This window comes from Macaca fascicularis, chromosome 6 (assembly GCF_037993035.2).
Source record: "Macaca fascicularis isolate 582-1 chromosome 6, T2T-MFA8v1.1".
In the NCBI taxonomy this organism is placed as follows: Eukaryota; Metazoa; Chordata; class Mammalia; order Primates; family Cercopithecidae; genus Macaca; species Macaca fascicularis.
The window spans coordinates 59,318,467-59,346,198 of record NC_088380.1 but is presented as its reverse complement, the minus strand read 5'-3'; the positions used below and the strand labels follow the sequence as shown (position 1 = coordinate 59,346,198).

The window sequence follows — 27,732 nt, the reverse complement described above, 5'->3', positions numbered from 1 at the left end:
TGTGACTTCATATGTGAAGTCAGAATTCAGGTATTTCAGCGGCTGCAAGAGATTTCAGCATTTCCATATGTTTTATGAAAGCTATAATTGACTTGCTAAAAAGTGTGCAGGTTACATGTGTTGTATGGATAGATGAGAAGCTACAGTCAAATAGGCAAGGAAATCCTGATTTCTCTTAGAGCCACATCTTTTCCTTTTTTTCAGTGAAAGATTAGATGCTGTGACTAGGCACCTAAGATTTACAAACCCTATTTCAAGGACTCTGACGTATAAGTCCCCTTATGCTAAATGTGATGAAGACAGGGTATCAGGAACTAAAAGTAAGTTTGTGGACACATAGAGGCAAATGCCATTTACATGTATCATTTAGTATTATTTTGTTATTAACACATCTAGTTAAAGATAGATCATTGGTACAGGCTATCATTTGTCAGGCACTGGAATTATATGATTTTTGTTTTTAAGTGCTATTCTGGAATTGGCATTTTACCAAAGGAAAAATGAATTTGATAAGGATGGGAAAGAAACACATGATAATTTCAAGGTAAAATACGACTATTCTGCAAAGCACTAAGATTACCTGTTCTCTAAAGAAATGTAATGTGGAAGATTGTAATCAGGGCATTGGCTAAGAAAAGCACAGGACATTTTCTTGGTGGATATACTTCATAATATAATTCTGTTTCTGTTCTGGGTCTAGAAAATTGGAATAAGTTCTATTTAGAAAATATTTTACAAATACATTCAGAATAACATTATGTTTAATATTTTAACTAACATTATATTTAGTAACAAGGTTTTCAGTTATAACCATAATATGCTTTCATAGAGATGTATATTTCTATAGGAAACTGTAGGGGTGTGGGGGTGTGCACATGAGTGTGGATTTGAGTATTTTAATTTTATTTATTTATACTCGACTCACACAAAAAAGGATTTGAGGTGATAGACACTAGTATTGATTCTGACAGTGGACATGCTTTTATGTAACACTCTAAACTTCAGACTGAAAGTGGGTGTTAATGACTTCCCCTCTGAGAATGCTTTTGATTCAGACATGATGAAAAGTGTGACTGGAAATTTAGAGCAGAACGTGTAGTTAAAAGCCCACTCATCTGGCCTGATCTGAACTGGTAGTTGCACAGTTAATCAAGAACTGGCTAAAAGGCCAGGCACGGTGGTTCACACCTGTAATCCTAGCACTTTGGGAGGCCGAGGCAGTCGGATCATCTGAGGTCGGGAGTTTGAGACCAGGCTAGCCAACATGGCAAAACCCCATTTCTACTGAAAATACAAAAATTAGCTGGGCATGGTGGCAGGCACCTGTAATCCCAGCTACTCGGGAGGATGAGGCAGAGAATTTCTTGGACCCGGGAGGTGGAGGTTGCAGTGAGCCGAGATTGTGCCACAGCACTCCAGCCTGGGTGACAGAGTAAGACTCTGTCTCAAAAAAAAAGGAACCGGTTGAAGTGGGAAAGTCATTGAAAATAAATAAATAAATACATACACACACACACACACCCCCAAATTATTTATTTATTTGTTTATTTATTTTTATTTTAATTTAAACATACCAAAGGTACTAATCTTTTAATGTTGGGCCAAGGCCTTTTATCTGAATGTGTGGCCACTAATCAGAGTTGTGTGTTATATTTCTTTTATTAAGCAGCCATTACCTATGAGTTTTCAGCTTCTGTTTCTTTAAAATGGAACTATAAGTTAAAGATACTTGGGAAGCAATCTGCATCTTTCCCTCTCAGTCCTTTGTAGTTAGTTTATCTAAATCCAATCCAACAGCAGTTTGGTTTTAGTGACTCACCTTTATTAAGTTCTTTGGACCATTCCATTTAGTTTTTCATAGAAATAGAAATTCTCCAGTTCATATTTTATCTGTTGGTGTCACATTTAATTATACTACTTGATAATAAATATGATTGCCATCTTGAGAGCTGTGAAGCAACCTAGGAACGGAAATGAGCAGACATACTAAAAAGCAGCTCGCCAGTTGTCAACATCCATCGGCTAATTACCATCATGCTGGGTGGCGTGTCCACTGGTCACGAACATTCACTGTGTAGGCAACATCAATCATTTGTCTTGTACCAGGACAATGAAGAGTCAGTTGATCCGAGGTGATTAGATGGAGACTAATCAGTAGATCTTTTATCATAGCTCTATGCGCTGTTGTTTTGAACCCAACTATAGATTTGTCCTTATCTTTGGCTGCTTTATATTTAACCCATATATTGCCTTCTGTCCCTCCTTCAGATTAGTTATATAGCAAATGTTATTATTGCTGTGTTACTTTCTTTTCCTTCATGTCACTTATTCCTACCTGACTTTACTTAGTTACTTGATATCTGTCAATCTCGCCGACTACCATGTAAGCTCCATAAGGACCAGGACTTGTTATGTTCACCTTTGTATCCCCAGAGCCCAAAACAGTGACTGTGTAGACTGAGTGAAAGGTGGCTACTTCCTGGGCACACTTGTTTCAGCCCAATTTGGTGTACTGACTTGGCCCTCCAAGATCTGCTGATTATTCATTTTGAGCCAGAAAGAAGCACGGAGAATAAGAGCTGTCGACCTGTGATGCTCCTAGACGTAACTCCTGGTCTACCCTCTCAGTCCACTTTCTAAATCTCCTCCTGGTTCCAGGGAGTGAGTCTAATGGTTTGTTCTGCTAAACTGTGGATTGAATCATTAACAGGGATTTGTTCTTTGATTTTTGCCTTAGAAGATCAGTTCAGAGCAAGGTTTTTCAATCTTGGCATTATTGACCTTTCGGGCTAGATAATTTTTTGTTGAGGTGAGAGGGGAAGCTGCCCTATGCATTGGAGGATGTTAGCCACGTCTCCCTGGCCTCTACCCACTAGATACCGGTAGTAACCACCTGCTGTGTTTCCCCACGCCCTGTTGTGACAACCAAAACAATCTCCAAACATTACCAAATGTCCCCTGGGAAGGTACAGTTGCCTTTCCTTTCCCTGGTTTAGAACTAGTGTTTTAACTAGTCATGGATGACAATTACGACCCAAGGCCACACTCCCAATGCTGTGGTAAATCCCAGTCAATGGCTTTTTGAACCTTTATTTCTGGTGTTCTCTTTGTGTCTGATTAGAATGTTCTTGAGACATATCTTTCACAGGCTTTATACTGAGCTCAACTAGTCCTGTGTGGGATTTTTTGGCTAAAATTCCTCAGGACGGATTACCACTTAGCTTTTCTTTAGATGGCCTGCAAGTCTCTTTCCAAGCTCATATTTCCCAGTTGCCAGGATATTAGGCTCCTGACTGTATTGCCAGCAGGGAAAGAAATTCTCTTCCCGTTGACTAACATGGTACCTGCTTACAAGCCCATTTGTTACCTGTTGTCCTTGCTCAGATGTGCTATTGAGGCTTCTGTCAGCTTTTTCTGCCTCAGCTCCCTGCCCCTCTTTCCCCTAGTTCTACATGCCTTCCTGATTTTTCTTTTCCTTCTGGTGTTTCCATGGTGGCTTCTTGCTGTAGCCAGAGGACAAACTGCTGACAGGCACATCCCTTGAATATCTCTGCATCTGGACAGGGCCATTGGCACCCTCCATTGGTGGCAGAGCGACGCGTGGCTTGCCATATTTGTCTGTCTCCTGTTTATGGCCCAAGAATTTGAATCTGCTCCAGCATCTAAATGTTGTCGTTGTTAGGACAGAGTGCTGCCATAGTACCACAAGGCCAATATTAAACATGTTTATTTGGGTTCCATATATTAACATTTTGATTTGTTACTACTGCTGTTGTTTTTTCATACCCGACAGCTGCAAGATTGAGACAGGGGACATATATTCCATTACAAAAGCCAAATAACCTTGTGTATATAAACTGTTTTTAAAAGGTATTTGTGCCTTTAACAGTCTGTAACCATTGACAAAATATATTTCTCCCTAATATTTTGTCGAGTCAGAGAATCCCTTGAGTTGGCCAATTGACAGTAGTTTAATAAAGTGCACAAGGGGTGCCAATATTGGATAAGCAGGGAAAATAGCTAGACTCGACAAAATCAAATCACGTTCTCCTGGTTGTCTGATCAGGTAGCAATTGTTTGACGTGTGTTTGTGGCACGGAGCCTTGTATAACAGAAAAAGTTGAATATGAGGTGTGGCCAAAAACCCATTTTAAAATATACAGTAGATTTTTAAGAAAAGTCAGGAAGTGAAATAGAATCAGGAATTGTTCATTTGTCAGCTAATGTTAAGTTACCTCAAATGTTTTGTAAGGTCTTAGGGGGATGAAATTTGATGTTCACTCCGAGGAAAATGTTGGATTTGAAAAATACCAGGCTCAGGGGCTTCTTCCTCTCATGCTATTTTGCAGAATAAAAGGCTATGGTGGGAAAACATTGTTTTCTGTAACACAAAAGCATAAATTCTCAGCACTGGAATGTCCTCAGAGCACATCTAGCCATCCCAGTCTTCTAGCAAGGCAAAGGAGGAATAATCCAATTGTGTTGAAACATTTCAGTTACTGAGGCAGACACAATTGTTGGTAATGACAAGTTGTTTTTCTTTTTCATATACTCTTTAACCTCATAAAATATGGAACTCATATCTTCAACCTGCACTTTGTAACATCAGGATGTGCACCCACCCACCCACCCGCCTAGCCATTTCAATATGCACACTTAATGGGTATTAAGTTAAAAAAAAAAAAAAAAAAAAAAAAAAACTTAAAAGAATCAATTTCATGGTGAATGCATCTAGTTAAGCAAGCCATTTAAACAACATTTTACTCGTGTGTAGCAGACCATTTTATAAGATACTGATAGCTTTACAAGCCTGTGTTTCAGACAAGCTAATTGGTTGTCTCTGATATGTGTTTGGGGCTTTCACTCATTAACTCCCTTTCCTGTCTAGTACATACTTTGTTAGCTTGCAGACATATAGGTAGGACTCTTCAAACAACCTTATTCTGTTGCCAGGAGAAATGTTTTCATTGAAAAGGTTTCTTCCTACTTACAATATTTGCTTTCTTGAAATGAAGGCAAATTATAACCTCATATTACCCCAAAACAGAAGATACAAAATCAAGTAGAATACCCTAAAAGTACTTGATACCAAAAATGAATGCTCTTTTGCAAGAGTGGAATGGAAATGATTGACAGAAAGGAAGGAGAGGAGGAGAGGAGAAAAAGGAAGAGAACATGATGTGCTCTTGAACCTGGCTGCCTCTGTAATTAATGACTATATTATATATGGTATTGAGAAGTCTGCTGCTTGCACCTGCATGCAAAGACAAGTGTACTGATGCTTCTCTTTTTACATATGTCAGGGCTTTCCATTCTCTGAAATAAGAATTAGATGCTTTGTTTGGACACAGATTAAAGGAATAGCTCAAAACATAAGTGTCCTATGTGGGTCTTGAGATTTCTGGAGTGGTTCTCTTTTCCAGGATAGGTTGTTTACTTTTCTGTTTGCAACACGATTCATTGCAGCTGCCCGTAGGCATATGTGTAATCATTTGAACCAATTAGATCTACAGTTTTGAAACTCTTCATGTAAAATACCACCTCCTTCATGAAACCTTGGCTTGATTCATCGGGAAGACTGGTAACTTATCTCCAATCTTCAATTTTCGTCTTTTACTAACATTTTAACATGGAATGAAATATAGTACGTATTTTGTTGTCTTTTTCATCGTAGCTCAGCTCTTTAAATCTATTTTTTCAAATAAGTATCCTCTTTGTGTCTCACATTATATTGAGAATGCTAGAGAATACAATTTTTTTTTATTGTCTATGCCCTCAAGAAACTGAGGACTCATACACATGAAAAAAATAGGGATAATTATCCAAGTCTGGATTATGCTGTAACTGAAAATGAAGTTCACCAGAGACTTGTGGAGATGCTTCATCTGCATTGAGTCTTGATAGCCTAACCCATTAATTTATACAATAATTATTTATAATGCCTGTTATAAGGAGTGTATAATCGTTCCTATAACTAAAAAGCTCATGGATTGCAGGCCTTTGGCATAGCTTGATTCGGGGATTTGTGGTTCAGTCACACCTATTTTTCTGCAGTTTTCTTGGCTATTTCTTCATGTATCAGCTATCTTTCAGCATTTGTATCCTGCAGACACTACCTAGAAACTGAACCTCAGCTTTGATGACCTTATGAACTTCTGAATCCAGTGGGCCCACAGCAGCAGGGGATATTTCAGTTTTATAAACAAATAAATCCTCTTCATCTTTTTAGGCCGGTTTAAGTTTGGCATACTGTTTCTGTCAACCACGGGCCTCTTCAGTTACTGATAATTTGGTACTAGAAGGGGTTGCTGAATTAATTCTACCAAACATCAACATTCAGTTACTCATAATTTGGCACTAGAAGTGGTTGCTACAAGTGGACTCCAAAATGTAGAATTGGATAAATAGATGTAGGGAGGAAAAAAGTAAGGAGGACTCTTCTGTTGCTGATTTGTAAGGTTAGGAGTCCTATCCGCTGATTGAAAAACAGATCATTTACATTTTTTCTTGTTGTAACTTTTGGAATATGTCATTAACTCTTGTGAATATGCAAACAATCAAAATGTGAGAGAGACATAATCCAACTGGATTTTATTTTTAACACCTATAAGAGGTATAGCCCTGCCAGATAAGAAAACAAGGAAAATAATATAGAACTTCATTTGCTTGAATCAATCAAAAAAGCTAGAAATTGAAACATAATAATATATATGGGGGTGAGGTCTAACAGAATGCTCTTAAAATGCTATTAAAATTAAATGTTTGTTCAACCTTAGGAAAGTAGAGGAAAAAAGAGCAAAATAAACCAAAACAAACAGAAGAAAGAATATAATAAAGATTACACTAGAAATAAGTGAAATAGAAATTAGGAAAACAATAGAGAAAATCAATAATACCAAAAGTTAGCTTTTTTGAAAGATCAATGAAATCGACAAATCTTTTTTTGAGACAGACTTTTTTTTTTTTTTTTTTTTTTTTTTTTTTGACACAGAGTCTCGCTGTGTCTCCCAGACTGGAGTGCAGTGGCGCGATCTCGGCTCACTGCAAGCTCCACCTCCCGGGTTCACGACATTCTCCTGCCTCAGCCTCCGGAGTAGCTGGGACTACAGACGCCCGCCACCACGCCCGGTTAATTTTTTGTGTTTTTAGTAGAGACGGGGTTTCACCATGTTAGCCAGGATGGTCTCGATCTCCTGACCTCGTGATCCACCCGCCTTGGCCTCCAAAAGTGCTGGGATTACAGGCGTGAGCCACCACGTCCGGCCGAGACAGAGTTTTACTCTGTTACTCAGGCTGCAGTGCAGTGGCACGATCCCAGCTCACTACAATCTCTGCCTCCCAGGTTTAAGCGATTCTCCTGCCCCAGCCTCCCAAGTAGCTGAGATTACAGGCGTGCACTACCACACCTAGCTAATTTTTTGTATTTTTAGTAGAAATGGGGTTTCACCATGTTGGCCATGTCTCAAACTCCTGACCTCAGGCTATCCACCTGCCTCAGCCTCCCAAAGTGCTGGGATTACAGGTGTGAGCCACCACGCCCAGCCAATTTGACAAATCTTTAATCAACTAACAAAGCAAAAATGAAGGAAACTTAAATTACTAAAATTAGGAATGAAAGAAGAGACACAACTACCAACCTTGCAGAAATAAAAAGGGACTGGGTGCGGTGGCTCATGCCTATAATCCCAGCACTTTGGGAGGCCAAGAGGAGGAGAATTGCTTCAGCCCAGGAGTTCGAGACCAGCCTGGGCAACATGATGAAACTCTATCTCTACAAAAAAATACAAAAATTAGCCAGGCATGATGGTACACACCTGTGGTCCTCGCTACTCAGGAGGCTGAGGTGGGAGGATCACCGGAGCCTAGAAGATTGAGGCTGCAGTGAGCCATGATAGTGCCACTGTACTCCAGCCTGGGCAACAGAATGAGGTCTGTTGTCGGGGGGAGTGGGGGACGGGCAGAACCCAAACCAAAAAAAAGACATTTAAAGGACTATGAAAGCATACAATAAAAAAAAATTGTTTGCCAAATAATTAGGTAATCTAGATTAAATGTAGAAATTTCTAGAAGGGTACAAACTACTGAAATTGACTCAAGAAGTAATAGAAATCAAAATTAGACCTAAAACAAGTAAAAACATTGAATTACCCTTCCCATCAGAAAAGCCCAGGACGCTTGCTTCACTGCTGAATTCTACCAAATGTTTAAAGAATTTTTACCAATTCTCAAGCAGTTCCAAAAAATAGAAGAGGAGGGAACGCTTCCCAACTCATGCCACAAAATCAAGATTACTATATAAAAAAACCAGAGACATTACAAAAAAGTTAAAGACCAATATTCCTTGTGAATATAGATGCAAAACTCTCTCAACCAATACAGTTGACCCTTGAACAACATGGGTTTGAACTGTGTGGATCCACGTATATGCAGATTTTCTTCTGCCTCTGCCACCTGTGAGATAGCAAGACCAACCTCTCTTCTTCTTCCTCCCCTCAGCCTACTTAACATGAAGACAGTGAAGAAGTTTATAATGATCCCCTTTTACTAAATAAATAGCACATGTATTTTATCTTCCTTATTATTTTACTAATAACATTTTATTTTATCTAGCTTATCTTATAATAATATAATATACATATAATATACAAAATATGTGTAATTGGCAAGGCTTCCAGTCAACAGTAGGCTATTAGTAGTTAAGTTTTGGGTGACTTAAAAATTATACGTGGATTTTCGACTGTGTGGCTGTCAACACCCCAACCCCCATGTTGTTCAAGGATCAACTGTACTAACAAATGAATCCAGCAACATATAAAAGAGAATTATATATATGATAATCAGGCATAGTTTATTTCAAGATATAAAGTTGTTTCAACATACAAAAATCAGTGCAACACATTATATTATCAAATGCAGGAAAAGCATTTGACAACATAGATTTAACACATGACCCAGGAATTCCATCCCTAGATATATACCCAAAAGAAATGAAAACATGCGTTTATACAAAACTGCTCATAAAAAGCAGCATTATTTATAATAGCCAAAAAGTAGAACCAGCCTAAATGTTTGTCAACCAATAAGTGGATAAACAAAATGGGATATATCCACACAGGGGAATATTATTCAGCCATAAAAAGGGATGAAGTACTGATACATACTACAATGTGGATGAACATTGAAAACACTGTGTTAAGTGAAAGAAACTAGATACAAAAGACCACATATTACATGATTTGATCTATATGAAATGTCCAGAATAGGCAAATCCATAAAGAAACCAAGTAGAGTAGTGGTTGCTAAAGGCTGAAGGAAAGTGTAATTGGAGGATGACTATTAATGGTTTGGGTGTTTTTCTTTAAATGACAGAAATGTTCTGGAATTAGATGGTGATGATGGTTGCACAACCCTATGAATATACTAAAAACAACTGAATTGTATGCTTTAAAAGGATGAATTTTATAGTATGCAAATTATCAGTAAAAGAAAATGGAATATCTGTAGAGCAAGATGGAAAGATAGTAAAACGTGTGCTAAAGAAACATAAAGTCCAACCAAGTAGTGGAAGAAATTATCTAGAATCTTAGGCAGTAGTAACACTTCTGTGAGTAGACAGTGAAGTAGGTAATGATAACTTGTATCCAGCAGCAAACAACTCCCTTTGAAGACCGAAGTTTTCAAAGAGTTGTTACAACAACTATTTTTTGAAAGGCTTGTCAATGAGTATCCCCAAAAATTTTGATTGAAAACCAACCCAAGTTCAGGCTGGGCGCAGTGGCTCACGCCTGTAATCCCAGCACTTTGGGAGGCCTAGGCGGGCGGATCACGAGGTCAGGAGATGGAGACCATCCTGGCTAACACGGTGAAACCCCGTCTCTACTAAAAACACAAAAAATTAGCCGGGCGTGGCGGCGGGCGCCTGTAGTCCCAGCTATTCGGGAGGCTGAGGCAGGAGAATGGCGTGAACCCGGGAGGCAAAGCTTGCAGTGAGCCGAGATGGTGCCACTGCACTCAGACCTGGGCGACAGAGCTCCAGACTCCGTATCAAAAAAAAAAAAAAAAAAAAAAAAATTATCCGGGCGTGGTGGCAGGTACCTGTAGTCCCAGCTACTCCGGAGGCTGCGGCAGGAGAATGGCGTGAACCTGGGAGGCGGAGCTTGCAGTGAGCCGACATCACGCCATGGCAATCTAGCCTGGGCGACAGAGCGAGACTCCGTCTGAAAAAAAGGAAACCAATCCCAACCCAAGTTCAATTAGATGGGGACCTCAAGTTACATGGAATTATAACCCCTTTCATTTGGGATGGCAAATTGTTTCCTTAATGAAAAGGAAGATTTACCTTTTTACTGTAGAAGATTTAACATTAAGAGTATAAAAATGATTAAATAGGCTGGGCGTCATGACTCACGCCTGTAATCCCAGCACTTTGGGAGGCTGAGGCAGGCGGATCACTTGAGGTCAGGAGTTCAACACCAGCCTAGCCAACACTGCAAAAGCCTGTCTCTACTAAAGATACCAAAATTAGCGGGGGATGGCAGTGCACACGTATAAGCCCAGCTACTCGGTTGGCTGAGGCACGAGAATCACTTGAACCCGGGAGGCGGAGGTTGCAGCAAGCTGACATGGTGCTATGGCACTCCAGCCTGGGTGACAGAGCAAGACTCTTGTCTCAAAAAAAATAAAAATAAATAAAAATTAAAGTGATAAAATAACCCCACAGTATTAATACTTTCATTTAAAGTATATGTTACACATAGATCAAACTGGTAGATTCTCTTTGTGATTCTAATTTAGAATGTACCAGAACTTGAGAGTCATTGAATTTATAAAATTCATGGAAAAAAAATTTAAGATTCTCAACCACTTCGGGATGTTTTGATTGTTAAACAGTCGAAATGCTTAAAAAGAAAACTGACTATATTAAACTTACAAATGGAATTATAAAATGAAGTTAAAAATGAACTTAGTTTATAAACGGACCTAAAGAGTATTCAAAGTCACCATAAATGTAATTGTTAAAATTGAATAGCTATGTAGATAGAATATTAAATTTTTTTTTGTTGTTTTGTGTTTTGTTTGTTTGTTTGTTTGTTTTTGAGGCGGAGTCTTGCTCTGTCGCCCAGGCTGGAGTGCAGTGGCCGGATCTCAGCTCACTGCAAGCTCCGCCCCCCGGGTTTACGCCATTCTCCTGCCTCAGCCTCCGGGGTAGCTGGGACTATAGGCGCCCGCCACCTCGCCCGGCTAGTTTTTTGTATTTCTTAGTAGCGACGGGGTTTCACAGTGTTAGCCAGGATGGTCTCGATCTCCTGACCTCGTGATCCGCCCGTCTCGGCCTCCCAAAGTGCTGGGATTACAGGCTTGAGCCACCGCGCCTGGCAGAATATTAAAATTTTTAAGTGTAACATAAAAACTTGAGGAAAAGCTAGGCTTCAGATGTTGTAAATTTAACAAACTGTATATTCCTTTTCAAAACTGCAAAGTAACAATAACTAATTGCTGTACAGCAAAAGTCATCCTCAAGGGCACCAAAAGCCTCAAACTAACAGGTCACTGATCACATGCCTAATGGGGAGCAGTACTAGGGGAGTTGGTAAGAAAACTTCCTGTGCCCTGGCTTGTTCTTGTGGTCTTTAACAAGTCTCTACATACAGGAAAGAAACACAGGCTAAACACAGAGAGGAAATAAAATATGGCTTTCTTTAATGAGAGATGACCCTGCTGCCGGCTTGGCTACAATTCAAAGCATCTGAAGTCGTAACTGGAGCCCGGCCAAGTTGGAAAACCCAAATCCTCTGTCCCACTAAAGTGTGAACTAAAGCAGGGAAGAGGAAGTGTAGCAATTTGAGGTCAAACTGAGGCACAGAAAGCCTGATGCCCCAGGCTCCTCCCAAGCACTCCTTGGGCCTCCCTGCTAGAAAAAGCAGAAGGCTACAGAATGCTTTAGGCCAGGGGTTGACTTTTTATTTTCTGTAAAGGGCTAGGTAGTAAATATTCTAGGTCGTGTGGGATATACCATCTCTGTGGCAATTACTCAACTTTGCCACTGTAGCATGAAAGCAGCCATAGATAATACTTTAAGTAAAGGAGTATGCTGAGTTCTAATAAAACTTTATTTTCAGGGAATTTATGGTGCCTGGGTGATGGGGAGGCAGCCAACAATGGCCTCTGCGACTAAGACACCTTCTATATAATTCAAAAGTTGCTTCTATATAATAAGCGATCCCCTTGAGGTGATAGGAGGACGTCAGCTTGGTCTTAAAAGATGAGAGAGTATTTATAGGCTGATCCTTTCCACCTGTGGATGGAGGGGCCTTGGGTTGGAAGCAGTCATTGGAGCAAAGGGCTGGATGCACGAATCCCTCAGGCTGTAGAGGGCCTGATAGAATAACTGGAGTAGAGAAGGGTACAGATACGGGAATACTGGATGTCTTTCATTAGTCCCTGAAGGCAAGAAGCACCCATATATGACTGTGCCTTTCACAGTGGTTATCTACAAGTAAGCTTTTTGGATAGAAGAATAAAACAAGCCCCTAAGGTATACCAAAAATAATAATCAAAAGAAAAAAGACATGTTTGCTCTATACTTCCTGGTAGTCAGATTAAGCAAAAACGAGAATGTTTTCCAGATCCTAGGTCCTACCACCAAAGCTAATGGGATCATTTCGTTTGGCTATTCTGGGACATAGTGAGTTCTCCCACGCATTGGAAGACTGGGTTTCTACACAATTATCGTCACAACAAATAACATCCTATACATAGCAGAGGTTACTGACTGGGGAAGAAGATTTATAGTAAAAGCGAGGCTCCATTACAGGTGATTACCTGCAGTTATTTGTCTGGTTTTCAGTTATTCAGGTAGGCTGCACTGAACTTTAGTATCCTTAAGAAAGAAGCATCTTATGAGAACTATACTTTTATACTTACTGTCTTTTGGAAATAAATATGCACTCCCAAAGTAATATTGTGATATTAGTTAACATCAAGTCATCATTTTCAGGTCCTTATTAAGCACTCAGTAAAAAGTAAATAATATCCATTCTGTGTTATAATATTTGGGGGACTGTGGCAAATTGGTTTTTTATTTGTATCATTTATTTCTGCCTTGAATGACATATTTAGTACCTTTCTAAGGATTTCAAAATCCTGCAATGAAAAGAGGAACAGCTGGTGCTGCTCTCTAAACTAACCTTTCTTTGAACAAGCTGCCAAGAATGCACTCTGAAGAATCTTAATGATGCCCTGCCACTTTATCTTCAGACCCTGTCCTGAAGCCATGGCGTGGGCATGGCTTTCTCTGACTTTGTTGAAGGTTACTCAGTTAAGCTGGCTTCATGAGCCTCTGTAATGAAGGCAGCAAAGCTGGAGGGCCCTTTTGCAAATACACATACAAGATGTATACACTCAGTAGTGTGATGGTAAATGTAGCTTTTTTTTTTTTTTTTTTTTTTTTTTGAGATGGAGTCTGGCTTTGTTGCCCAGGCTGGAGTGCAGTGGTGCGATCTCGGCTCACTGCAAGCTCCGCCTCCCGGCTTCATGCCATTCTCCTGCCTCAGCCTCCCGAGTAGCTGGGACTACAGGCGCCCGCCACTGCACCCGGCTAATTTTTTTGTATTTTTAGTAGAGACAGGGTTTCACCATGTTAGCCAGGATGGTCTCGATCTCCTGACCTTGTGATCTGCCTGCCTCGGCCTCCCAAAGTGCTGAGATTACAGGCGTGAGCCACCATGCCCAGCCTAAATGTAATTCTTTAAAAAGAAAAACAGTCCTGATTTGTTGTACTCGCAGGTTTCTGTGGTATAAATACTCAAACCATGGCCACGTTCATGACTTGTACAATTTGACATCCGTGTACCTGGAGTTGGAAGGAGAATGCACACAATCAGCTATTGCCAGCCCTATATCAGTGGACCCCACCATACCACTGAGAAAAATTTCAATGCAAGTGTTTTCCCCCAATGTGACATGTTCACACAATAGGTCTATCTACTCTAGTGATTGAAGAAAGGTGCTAGGACATAGACAAGGAAAGTCCCATTCTCTTTGTAACAGTCATGGAAAAGGTCTTACAAAATTTTGCCTCCATTCAGTCTCTCTTGGCATACTATTAATTGGAGCAAGACCATACTTTTACCAGAGAGTTTAAAACCAGTATAGGCAGGGCACAGTAGCTCATACCTGTAATTCCAGCATTTTGGAACCCAAGGCAGGCGGATCACTTACAGCCAGGAGTTCAAGACCAGCCTGAAAAAAATGAGATAATGTCTCTACAAAAAATAAAAAATAAATTAGCTGGGCATGGTGGCACACTCCTGTAGTCCCAGCTACTTAGGAGACTCAGGTGGGAGGATTGCCTGAGCCCAGGGGTTCGAAGCTGAAGTGAGCTATGATTGTGCCACTGCACTCTAGCCTGGGCGACAGAGCAAGGACCTATTTCTTAAATTTAAAAAAAAAAAAGTAATAATAATAATAAATAACAGAGCAATGTGAATCCATCTCAAAACCATGATTCCTATAGATCTCTGAAAAATACAGGCTATGCAATGGACACTGTGTATTTAAACTTACAAGAAAGCAGTAATAGCTGCACGTGGTTCGCGACAGTTAACAGTCAGGTTCTCTTGTATCATCTTCCAGCTTTCCCTTCTCCCTGTCACATCCCACAATTGTACTTCTTTTTCCTGGCCTTTTGTATTTGGTTTGAGATCTCACTCAGTCATCTTCATTAGCTGACTTACCACTATCAGTTTGAAGGAGCTAAAGTTGTCAGCCTAGACTCCTTCATGAGACCTGGTTCCTTTTCCAGAGATGGAGAAAGAATGTGCCTTTATTTTTAAAGTTTATTTTAACAGTCTTCTATCCAGATACTTTTTATTCAAATTGAGTTCTGTGATTTAAGAACTAGTCTAAGTAATCATATCCCTCTTTACTGGAATCCATTGCTTTTCTGCCTTCCAGTGGAAGTAAGTCCAAGTGCTATAAATAAGTGAAAAAGCCCTTAGTAAACTGTGCAGTATTAAACAGTCTTTTATGATCACTAAAAAGCCCAGGGGGGAAAACCTTGTACTCTTATAATACAAATGATGAGGACAGTGCTCTTCTCAGGCCATTGCGGTTGTTGTTTTGTTTTCGGTTTGCAGCATCCTGTCCTCAGTGGAGCCCCATTTGTTGGCACCTGGGGTGCTGGCACCCGAGCTGCCTTCCCACACTCTCCACAGTCTCGTTCAGGACAGAGCAGCTGAGTGAATGAAGTTATGGGAAGCCAACTTTTAGGTCAAAACTTTCCAAAGCTCCTTAGATAGATCCCGACCCCACCACAACTGTCTCGCAGGCTTTAGAAGGGTCAGTTATAATCCACTAGTTTTTCACAGAGGGAACATAGGCATTGTGTGTAGCGGGGCATCTGGGGGAGAGTGAGAAAGCAGATATCCAGCTGCCATCTCCAGTGGTGACTATGCAGAAAAAATAAGCTAATGGCCCCATACAGGGTGAGAGGTACCTGTATTTCACATGGCAAGAGCAGCAGTTCCCAACGGGCAGGACCCCCCAGGGAATGTGTTGGGCTTGGGAGGGTGCAGGTTGTTTTCAGTTTTAGCAATGACTGGTTGTTGCCAATGGCATTTAACTCAGTAGAACTAGGGGTGGTGTATTCTATGATGCAGAGCAGAGTCCCACGCAGTAAGGAACCGTCACACACCCTGGCTCTCCATGTCTCGCAACACGTTCTTGTGGGTCAAAGCTCTATTTATAAATATCTGAGCTGAGAACCTGACTCTCTTTCACACACAAACACTAAGTAAACCCTTCCTGGTCTGCTCTGTCCCCCTGCTCCCCAGAGTGCTTACAGGAAAACTAGGTCAACTCTGGGCACACACTACTGGTTTAATAACAAACAGGAAAAACAAGCAGCCTACCATTAGAAATAAAATGAAGTTTGCAGGTTTTTAAAAAGGAAAGACCTGTTATTGAAGTTCAAAACTGTTCACATGCCTTCTAGACATTTAGTCACACCAAATTGGCAAGAACTGAAAGTCAAAATTTTGAATCTCAAGTGAGGGCATGATAGGGAAATCAGAGAGCATCGTTACCCCATTAGAGATCCTGGAACTAGGAAAGGATGATACTGTGATTTCACTACTCAAGGAAACAGAAAGGACATCTCCTACCCAACGAGTGGGTCTCCGGTGCTATGTAACGTCTCTCAGGTTTAACAGCTGCTACAAACATTAGCAGCAGTGAGATGGTGCCGAGTTGTCTCTGTTATATTGGGACTTTACAGTAAACGCGATGTGTGAATAATGGAATGCAGTCATGCCAATCAGCCGGCAGTGGCATGAGTGGAGAAAGGCTCTGGTGACAGGGCTAAAATAGGTTGGCTGCTGGTGGTAGCTTTGTTTTCCTATCTCTAGGGTGGACACATGGCTACTAATAAATGCCCACTCTCTGTGGCTATCCTGAAAATAGCTAAATGACCACAGGTTGTCAGACAGCTGTATTCTGATGTCATTCTCCCAAGTGCCGTCTCCAAAGGCCAATGTGAAACAATCACTATCTCCTTATTCAAGAAGTTTTCACTTAACCATGCTAGTTCAGCAACAGATAAAGTAGTCAAAAGACTTAGGTTCATGTTCTCTTCAGTCATTTTTAAAATGTTCATTTTGATAAGTAAATGACCTTAAAAAAATGTATGTCCATCATAAAAAATAGATCCTTGCATCACAGGCAGTTTTTTTTTTTAAACCTTAATAATAATGTCAGATGTTAAGTATATGACTTACGTTGTTCAAAGTTAAACACTATTCTTTAAAATGTATACATCAACATATATAAAGACAAAAAAGCAATGGTGAACAATTCAAATGTGACTGTAATTGTTACTGTAATAATATAGGGAAAGTAAAATTTGAAGTTCAGATCAGATCAATGTAAGATAACAAAATAAAAACGTTATCCTAGGCCAGGCATGGCGGCTCGAGCCTGTAATCCCAGCACTTTGGAAGGCCAAGGTGGGCAGATTGTCCTGAGGTCAGAGTTCGAGACCAGCCTGGCCAACATGGTAAAACCCCGTCTCTACTAAAAATACGGAAATTAGCTGGGCCTGGTGGCAGGCACCTGTAATCTCAGCTCCTTGGGAAACTGAGACAGGAGAATCATTTGAACCCAGGAGGCAGAGGTTGCATTGAGCCGAGACTGCTCCATTGCACTTCAGCCGGGGCAACAAGAGTGAAACTGTCAAAAAAAAAAAAAAAACAGTTATGCTAAAAAAAAGTCAGAATTAGAACATAAAGTCCTCATCTTCTCCTCTCTGTACCACAGTATTTGTTTTTAGAAACATGAAATTCCAAGTAATGAAAAGCTAATAGATGTTCCAGCAACAGTCACTCACTGTACTTAAATATTAGTGAAATGACAAACTTGTTTATAAATTGATATCATAAATGTAGAGTTGTGTGGAATCCTGTGGATGCCAGTGGAGTGAATATGGCAGCATTAGATACCCACTTAGGTTATGGATCTGAAAATCTCGAGTTACCCAGCCATATTTGCCAGCTTAACACCACCGGGCCCCTTTGTCTGATGACCACTCTGTCACTGTAACCTCCACTTCGTTCTCATGTTTAGTATTCAGCAGGAACAACTTCTGAAGCATGTCTACCTTTAGACATCTGTATTATCTTCCATGTGTGCCTGTGTGATAGACTATATTTTCAGTTGCCTAGAAACCAACCTTTAACAGACAGCTGAACTTCACTGTTTTATGTCTGGTAGGTATTGTAAAATATCACATGTTACTGATATACTTTGTGATTATTTTAATCCAACATTGTTTTCAAATTAACTGTAAATATGCTACCAGGATCAATTCTGTATGATTTTTAAATTAACCACTCAGAGGAAGTATTGTTAATGAGATGCCTTCCTGTTATTATTATCAATTATTATTTTAATATTATTGAATTTCTTGTGACCAGCCCTCTTCTCAGTCATTAGCAATACTTAAAATGCTGTCCTTTTGGATTTGGGTTTATAAAATGTAGCAAGGGCACAACTTCCTTTATGTAGTAGATTTTGGATGTTGCATACTTCAGCTGATGGGAAGCATTATTGATCAAATACTAGATTGCATCGTAAGCACAGTGGTCCCAATTTCTGAGCTCAGTGATACAACCTGCAGCCTTACTTTATGGCAGAAGCAACAAGATTGACAGCTCTGATTTTCAGTTCTTTGGAGCAGCCCCCACCTCCTTCTAAGGGTGGACTTAGCCAGGGTTCCCTACCAGTCCCTCCTCCCTACTCTTTTTTCTCCTGTTGGCCAATGGCCCCCTGTTCAGCTAACTGGCACTTCTTCCCTCTGCAGGGTTGGGTTGGTCCCTGATACTGGTCTTTGCACCAGAGAATTTCAGATTGTCTTGGATGTCAATTGTTTTCAGTGCCCTAAAGAAAATAAGCTAAAAGAATGGAGTTTGTGTTTTCAGTAAGCAAGAATTCTCTTAAAGCTGGGCATGGTAGCTCACACCTATAATCCCAACACTTTTGGAGGCTGAGGTGGCAGAAGCCCCTGAGCTTAGGAGTTCAAGACCACCCTAGGCAACACGGTTAGACCCCACCTCTACAGAAGATTTTTTAAAAATTATCCCGGTGTTGTGGCATGCACCTGTGGTCCCAGCTACTCGGGAGACTAAGGCGGGAGAATCGCCCAAGCCTGGGAGGTGCAGGCTGCAGTGAGCTGTGTTCATACCATTGCACCCCAGCCTGGGTGACAGAGTGAGACCCTATCTTAAAAAAAAAAAGAAAAAGAAAAGAAAAAGAAAAAAGAATCCTCTTAACATGATTTATAAAATACCTTGGGCAAAAAATTGTTCTGAAGTTGTGTTCCCATTTTCTGATCTGCAAATGAGATGCTTATAATCTTCAGAATCAGAATTAATGAGGATCTTGTAATTCTCACAGGTTTTTTTTGAAAATTAGTGTTTATTACGAACTTGCGGACATTGATAAGAAGGCTTTTTGGACACACTTGAACTATAAAATGTTAGCATATTTCTGGTTCCTAAATTAGCATAACAGCTTAGTATTTCTTATATAGAGAGATAGATGTCTTCTGGCTTATATGAAAAAATGTACAAACATATTAAACCAATTGGGATGGCATATCTCTACTGTCAACAAACAGTAGTCTGCACTGGTATTGGCAAAATAAAACCGTATTTGAGAATGGCATTTAAAGTGGAGATACTTTTTTTTCTAGGTCAAGTATTGACTAAGGTAAGACACTGGAATTTTTCATGACATATGAGATTGAATGAAATTTGCTAGCCAAGAGCATCTTTGAACAGTGTCTCTTTTGATGTTGCTACTGACTGTGTTTGATGTTATGTAAAATCTTGCTGGGCAATAAATATAATGTTCTAGTTTTGTATGATACAGTGTGTATGAGTGGGGAGCTTCCTGAATTTTGTGTTTTATGATACCTTTTGAGAGAAGATCATCAATACTTCTAGAAGCCATAATAATTTGCTATTTATTCACAGCCAGGAATTGGTAATACTAAATGCCATTAGTCAATATGCTGGCCAATATAGTAAGAGTGACTTGTGACTTTTTATTTTTTATTTTTTTATTTATTTTATTTTATTTTATTTTATTTTATTTTGAGACAGAGTCTCGCTCTGTTGCCCAGGCTGTAGTGCAGTGGCACAATCTCGGCTCACTGCAAGCTCCACCTCCCAGGTTCATGCCATTCTCCTGCCTCAGCCTCCCAAGTAGCTGGGACTACAGGCGCCCACCACCATGCCCGGCTAAATTTTTTGTATATTTTTTAGTAGAGATAGGGTTTCACCCTGTTAGCCAGGATGGTCTCGATCTTCTGACCTCGTGATCCACCTGCCTCGGCCTCCCAAAATGCTGGGATTACAGGCATGAGCCACCACACCCGGCCGACTGGTTATTAATTGAACAGGTTTTTAAGCACATACCTGTTATAAGTTCTTGCTTTTTCCGTCCCAGAAAATTCAGGACTGAAAAAGAAAAAAAAAAAAAAACTAGAAGATTGTATTCATATATGTAAATTTATGTAAGTTTGTATATACATATAAACATACATACACGCAGTTTCTATCCTTTCCTAGAAAACACGCTATCAAAAACTAGCCGGGCGAGGTGGCGGGCGCCTGTAGTCCCGGCTACTCGGGAGGCTGAGGCAGGAGAATGGCGGGAACCCGGGAGGCGGAGCTTGCAGTGAGCTGAGATCCGGCCACAGCACTCCAGCCTGGGTGACAGAGCGAGACTCCGTCTCAAAAAAAAAAAAGAAAAAAGAAAACACGCTATCATGTCCCAGAAACAGATACTAGAAATTTAAGAGAGAAAGAGAAAAAGATTATTTAAATTAGATTTTTGTTGTGTTATGTGCTTGATGGTCAAAATAATTGAGTCTTGAGTAATCAATATAGTACATACTGTAAGTCGTCACCAATTTAATAAGTCGGCAAGTGAGATAGTGAAAGCTACTCTGCTAATTATTTTGATTAAATTGAATCTTTTGGTATCTGCAGTGTATCTTACCTGGTGCCATAGTGCAAATAATTTTTTCTCCGACTTCATCAGACCTCCCATGCTGCTAAATGTATGGGTGGAATGGTGGCTTGCATGCAGATCATTCACCTCTAAAGAAAACACTCCCAGGTCACAATATCTAACCCACATTATAACAACAGCTGTGAACAGACATCCACACTGCAAAGTCGTAGGCATCACAGTTCGTATAAAATTCGCCTTAAAATTCCCCTACTTTATCCCTCAGAATTTTGATATGAGAAAGTTTCTGATATAATTAATAACCTATTTATCTTTATTTTTTCCTCTTAAGATCAAAAAATATTTTGAACTTGAACCACTTGCACGTGGAAAACGCTGGATTCTGCAGCCCTGCTCACTGGACGACATGGATGCACTGAAAGACAGCTTCTCTCAGCTGATTAATTTGTTAGAAGAAAAAGACCATGAAGCTATAAGAATGTGAAATCTGACAAAGAAAACAGGCTCCCAAAGGCCTTGAACCTACCATGTTAGTTTCTCATTTTAATTTTATTTTGGTATCAAGACTATATTGGCTTCAGTATCTGTTTTTCTCTGGTCATTTCAGACTCTCATCTCTCTATTAAAGTGAATATTCTGTAGATCAGATGAATTATCATCGGCATTAACGTCAAGTACACACTACTGAGAGAGAATGTATTCTCTGTTTACCACTAATTATCTTCACCGCATGTCTCTTCCTTCTGTTGTTCTAAGCATCTCTTCTATACTCTATGCTAAAAGGGATGGAATTCATGGCTTATGGAAATCAAATCCCTTTTGAAGAACTCAAAAAGACTCACAAGACCTTGATCATTTTCTCTGGGTTTGGGAGTGGAGTATTATGTGACTGGGACTCCACAAAATATGTATATTATTTTCAAGATCTCTTGGGGGTTTTGTTTTATTTTATCTTACTTTTATTATTATCATTATTATTTTTTGTATACTGAACTTATAGACTATGAGAGAAAAGTGAGCATCAAAAACTTAATTAATCCCCTTATCAGGAAGGAATATCCTGCCATAGTAAAATTAGCTCTGAAGAGCTTAAAGATAAGTTGCATAATGTTTTCTTGATTACATCTGAAGTCTCCTCTCTTTGAAGAGCAAAGACATTGTTTCGGTTTCTGAGAGCAGTTAGAGGAAACTTAGGTACAATGCATGCATCACAGACTGCATTTGACTGAGTGGAGTCTTCAAATATTTTTTAATGGATAAATGAGCCTGCATAAAGTCAAGCTGCAATGTAACATAGATATCTTTTTCTAAAAACTTCAAGTGTTTGATTAAAATAGAGAAAATAATTTTTAAAATAATAGATAAAAATTTTAAAAACAGCCAGAAAAAATATAATTTATACTGGTTAGGGTTTAAGCTGGCATGGATTTGACAAAGATAACAAAGACAGAATCATCTATATATTCATTCATTACATGCTACTATAGTTTGTTGGAGTCTGTTAATGCCTTCTAGTAGTTAAAGGTTTATCAGTATTTCTATTATAAACCTCTATTTTCAGGGGTTTCAATGTGCCCTTAAAATTGTGCTGGGGCTGCAGCAAGTAAATAATATTAGGACTCAGATTCAGTCTTTGGAACTAGCTTTTTTCCATTTAATTTAAATTATAAAATTGCATAGGGATAAATGTACAGTTTTGCTAAGGTTTAGCACCTTTGATCTTTTCTAAATCAGGAAAAAAATCTATGCATATTGAGGTTCATAGATGAAATATTCTTTGGCATACTTTGTAGACTTTGACCACTTAAAATACTAAGTGGCCAAATGATTTAAAAAAAAAAAAAAAAAAAAAAAAAAAACTGCTCCCTACACGAGTGATAAAAACATGTTTGTAACTTTTAAGTAAAATAGACTGATACCCAAATACCACAGACTCACACTATATTATAGAATGACATAATACCTGGTAATTCTCCAAAAGATAGACTTCAGACCCTTAATGCCATTTAAATATAGTTTTTGTGGTTTAATCTTGTGAGTAGATTGTAATGAAATCATTACCTTTGAAACATCAAACACTTCTTTAAGCTTTTTTTTTTAATGCCATGAATCAGGAAGGATCCATAGTGATTCATATACAATTTTGTCTGCAGCATCCTTGAATATTTTTAACACTGTGTAATCCGTGAGCAGCACAAAACTTTTATTCTGATGACCAGTTACACAATTCCTGTTTTTATTTTGTCCTGTTGTGCTCACCTTCTATGAGAAATAAATGATTATTAGGCCTTGCTTTTCCTGCAAGTTCATTAAATGTAGAATGTTGTCTTTTTAAGGCACCGTGGCTGAGTGCTCCTAAGCCATCTGTTAAATGACTTCCCGTGGTCTGTGTGTGTGTGTGTTCATGTGTGCGCCAGTGATGGGCCTCTCCTCAGACCCACGACTGTCTGCAGCGTCTCAGCCGTCAGAATGAAAACATTATCAATCAGTACCCAACAACAGCTGTTTTTGACAAGTTTCTGTCTGACGCCTAATGCTTTACAACTGTCAATAAGGCTCCCTCTTTGTCTAGCAGGTCGGAGCTCGCCGTCTTGCTGCTTCCGCGAGGCATCCTGTCCTTGTAACCCTAGAATTTGCCATGTTTTGGAAATCCACGTGGGGGTGGGGTGGGGCCTGAAAGGGTGGGGATGGGTGGGTAGGTGGTGGGGGGGGGTGGGATGGCTGGGGGTGGGAGTGTAAGTCCTATTCCTACTTTCATGTAAAGTGCCACAGGTGTCTTGGTTTGCATATTCAAATATTATACAGGAAAAACAGTCTGTTATGTATTTCTTCACCTAGCTTCTTGTTACATTTATGGACGTTTCCAGTTTTTGTACCTTCTTAGCTAAAGCAGTTGCCTTTTTGTAATGGCAATTAATTTATATGGTAAAACTTTGTATCCACTGTAGTTGACAGTATTGGTTGCTAATTAACTGCCATATTGCCCTGTCTTTCAATTTAAAAATACTGTACCTGTACTTAAAGGCTAACAGATTCATGTGGACATTTACCAGGCAAGACCAGCTTGTATTGTCCATGATTTCTATGATTTCCACTATCTTCAAATGAAAAATAAACGCTGAATAGAATTGATGTTTTCAGACTAACTCCTTTCAGCTTTAGCATTTGGGAGTCCCAGATTTCCGTTTACGTTTGTGTTGCCTGTTTGTCTCCAAAATAAGTTCTGCTGCTCTTGGGCCAAAACAAATGATTAATTCGCATTTCCTTTGAAGCCATTGTGAAAACCTTAAAAGAAAAAAACAAAACAAAACAAGAAGCAAGTATCTTTTCCAGTTGGTTTGTCTTCAGCAGCAATTTACTCTCATGGAAGCTGTTCCGTCGGACTGTGTGAACAGTCTCAAGATATTATTACAAAACATCATCCTTCAATCAAAGGATTATTTTATAATATTTGCTGTTAACTAGAGTAGCAAAGTTTGGTGCAATGAATTATTTCATTTAATGGTGATTGATGCTGTTGTTAAGAAATATTTTTAAGTGACTCAAGAGAAAATACTGTGCATTTACAGATCCGTCCTTAAGGATGAAAGTATAAAAAAAGACAGTAAGAAAGAAAAATCAAGTGGTAGATAGATGGAAGAAGAGAGAAAGAAAAAGAAAAAAAAATACATAATTGAAAATGAAAAACTTAAATCCCAGCTTTTGCTTGCTCCCGATTGCAACATTATCATCACTTAGTATTTGAGTACACAGAGAGTTTGCAACGTTTCACTTCCAAGCTGGGATCTAACCTTCATTCCTAGGTTTATTTCTAGGGTAGGCAATTAGCAGTTATCAACTTCCTAAGCATCTCAGTCCTATCCAAGTAAATGTGAACAGAACTGTAAGATTTTGAAGCAAATGGGGTTTTCTTCATCTCCAGATTGCATATTCAGACTTGAATGGAAATCTAATATTCGTGCCTGGCTTCATCCTCTTTATAACTTTAGAGAGCATTTTCATTAACCTCCTGACCTAATGGTGCAAACAGAAATGAAAAGGTATGTGGGGTGGTGGGGCTGGAAGTGAGAGTTGCCCTTTGGGATCCCTCATTTTCAATGCATTTGGAAGGGAGGGTCTGTCTTTGTTATGCAGAAACTTTAGAATGTAGAGTCCCTGTCTTGTTCCCCAGCCTGGGTCCTGGAGTTCATGCTGTAAAATGCATTACCACATCATGTTGGGAATTCCTGGCTCCCAAGGGCTCACAGCTTTTGGTCACCAGTGAATCAGCATGATTAAATTATGTGCATCTCAGGGTTAGATGTTTTTCAACTTAGATGCATGAAGTGACTGATGAGCCCAAGGTTTGGCACCCTACCCCACACCCCCTTGTACTAATTTAGGAACATGAAAAGGATCCCTTAGAAGCCTCAGATGGGTTGTCATTTTCCCCTCCCCTTTCCTATTCTCTTTGAATTAAAACTTTAAGTGAAAAACTTTTCTTCCACCCACTGTCTCATCGGATCTGGAAATTCTGACTTCCCTTCCTTGGGGTTCATCTGTTTGTAACAACTTCTCCATAATGTGACTTACTGTGAAACCAAGCAAAGAAGTTAAAAGTCATGAAGAAGAATCTCTCCAATATGCCCTGTCTAGCATCTTCCTTTCCTTACGAAACAAAGAGAAATTCAAAGCCCATGATTTTTCTATCAGATTTTTCTCTATAATCTCATCTCACATTCCAGCTCTGCTCTGCGAAGCATATTGTATTTGTCATGCGCGTCCGTGTGAAGAGACCACCAAACAGGCTTTGTGTGAGCAACATGGCTGTTTATTTCACCTGGGTGCAGGCGGGCTGAGTCCGAAAAGAGTCAGCGAAGGGAGATAAGAGTAGGGCCGTTTTATAGGATTGGGTAGGTAAAGGAAAATTACAGTCAAAGGGGGGTTGTTCTCTGGCGGGCTGGAGTGGGGGTCACAAGGTGCTCAGTGGGGGAGCTTTTTGAGCCAGGATGAGCCAGGAAAAGGAATTTCACAAGATAATATCATTGCTTAAGGCAAGGACCGGCCATTTTCACTTCTTTTGTGGTGGAATGTCATCGGTTAAGGAGAGGCAGGGCATTTGCACTTCTTTTGTGATTCTTCAGTTGCTTCAGGCCATCTGGGCATATACGTGCAAGTCACAGGGGATGCGATGGCTTGGCTTGGGTTTAGAGGCCTGACAGTATTCACTGGCTCCTGGTTTAGAAAGGCCAACTACGGTGTTCTTAGGCTTAGCCTGACCCTTCCCTTTCTTACTCTACTTCTCAAGTCCTGACTGCACACGGAATTCCCATAGGGCATTCTGGATGAATAATCACTTTCTACAAGGGAATAGTGTGGGCCTGGTAAACTTCACTTACCATATCTGCCTTGTAAGTCACTTGTACCATGCTTGGAGAATAAAGAAAGTGGTTTCTAGATGTAATGCCTTGCTAGACTTAGCCAGGTTTATAATCCAGTCCAACTCCTTATTCCCACTGCTCCAGCTAGACATAGACCAACGTGGGTACAGCCATTCCACTGCACTTTTAAAAAACGATCTTCTGCAAACTACTAGATAATGGTGAATTCCCTCTTTCCTTCCTTCTTTCTTTTTCAAAAATATCTTCCTTTTATCTGATGCTCTCAAAAAATCCTACATGAATGTTTCAGCCTGGTTTTTTTCTAGCAGCAACATTTCAACCATGGAGGTGAGTTGGCAATGTAGTCCCCAGAGATGCTAGCCTGGCTCAGACCCAAGGGAACAAATCAAAATAAGCCTTGAATAAGCACCAGGTTCCCCAGACTCTCTCATTTTCCTGTTTCTTCATGGAATATAGGGAGGCGGAGGGAGCTGGTTATTTCAAAAAGCCTAAGATCACTTCCATCACAGGCAAACCCCTCCTGAAAGTGTGAAATCCAGCCTACAATGGACTTTCACTGACAAGTGATTCATTGAGACAAAGGCTTGAGTTCCAGCATCAAACAGATGTCAGACAAAACACCAAACGCCTATAAATGATTGCTTTGCAAGCAAGGGAATGACTGGAAGACCTGGCCTAATGATGTACCCCATGTCTGGACAAGCTTACAGAAGATGGGGGTGGAGGGAGCTGGTTTTAAACGGAGTCTGTGAAGAAGGCTATTTCTGGAGAGAGAAGTAAGACCACAATTCTTACCTGAGAGGTTCATGTTGAAATGAATGATTTCTGGCCAGTCTGCATATAATTCGTGTAAAGGTAAATCAGAAAAATGCGTGTCCAGGGCACCTCGAAGGCCAGAGCGATGTGGTATGACATTAAATCATTAGACATATAAATATTAAAAATGAGAAGATTTTGTTAGAATGGAAACGGCTCACCAAAAGGCAGAGAAAAGAATGCAAACAGTAAGTCTGGCTGTCATTCTCTGTAATCTGGAGCAAGTCAGGTTTGTCTCTGGACCTTCTCCAGTTGTTTTACAACTTTCTAGACATGGAGTGCATCAACGCAACACTTTTATTAAGCAGCTTCAACAGGGTTTTTGAGATGACAGCTTGTCGGGATTCAACTTAGCATTGTACAGTTTTATTTCACAATTGGAACTTTTGGTTTTAATACTTTTAGGAATTTATTCATTAATGCAACACGCTTTTTGTTGAGCACCTACTATGTACCAGGGATTTATATCTGTAAATATGACATACTTAGTCTTTGTCTTTGTAGGACTTTAATTCCTATAACACCGGTTAAACTGGATTATTTTTATGACCATAGAGAATTAGATGGGGTGAGGGATTTTATTATATTAAAATTGCAATTTCAGTCTCTAGATTTAAAAAAGTTTGTTCTTGGTCCTATTTTCTGGTTTTTAGCCCTCCTAATTTAGAATTGTTTTTGAATGCTGTTTAGCTTCTGCGACCATTAATAAAACTAAAAATCTAACCATAGTGAAGATCTTGCCTCTTTTTAAGCATCTTTGTAAATAGAACCTTGTGAAGCTAGTACCTTTTCTTTTGCTATTTTTCTGCTACAACACTGAAGCATGTGTCTAGCACACAAAGGTGCTTCCAAAGTGCAAAACCAAACTCTTGTCAATTACCTACTGTTCTTTTCATCCTCTCTGTATTCAAAGGGCTTTGCCTCCTCTAGAACAGCCTTGTCTCATCCTGTCTGTTGATCAAACAAATGACTTATATTTGAAATGTTGAATGTTGAATCTGCA

General features: G+C 39.7%; 1 protein-coding gene across 6 annotated transcripts in view; it reads left to right on the top strand.

Annotated features, from left to right (window-relative positions):
- ARL15 (ARF like GTPase 15) overlaps nt 1–23,660 on the top strand; it is a 440,433-nt gene extending 416,773 nt beyond the window's left edge. For 5 of the 6 annotated variants that reach the window (XM_005556890.4, XM_015451508.3, XM_045394755.2 and 2 more), the window contains one exon: nt 20,864–23,660. In XM_005556890.4, the coding sequence (XP_005556947.1) occupies nt 20,864–21,016 (153 nt within the window). In that variant the 3' untranslated portion in view covers nt 21,017–23,660. The remainder of the gene's footprint in view (nt 1–20,863) is intronic. The other variant, XM_045394756.2, reaches the window with a different exon arrangement.
- Nucleotides 23,661–27,732: the final 4,072 nt, after the last annotated feature.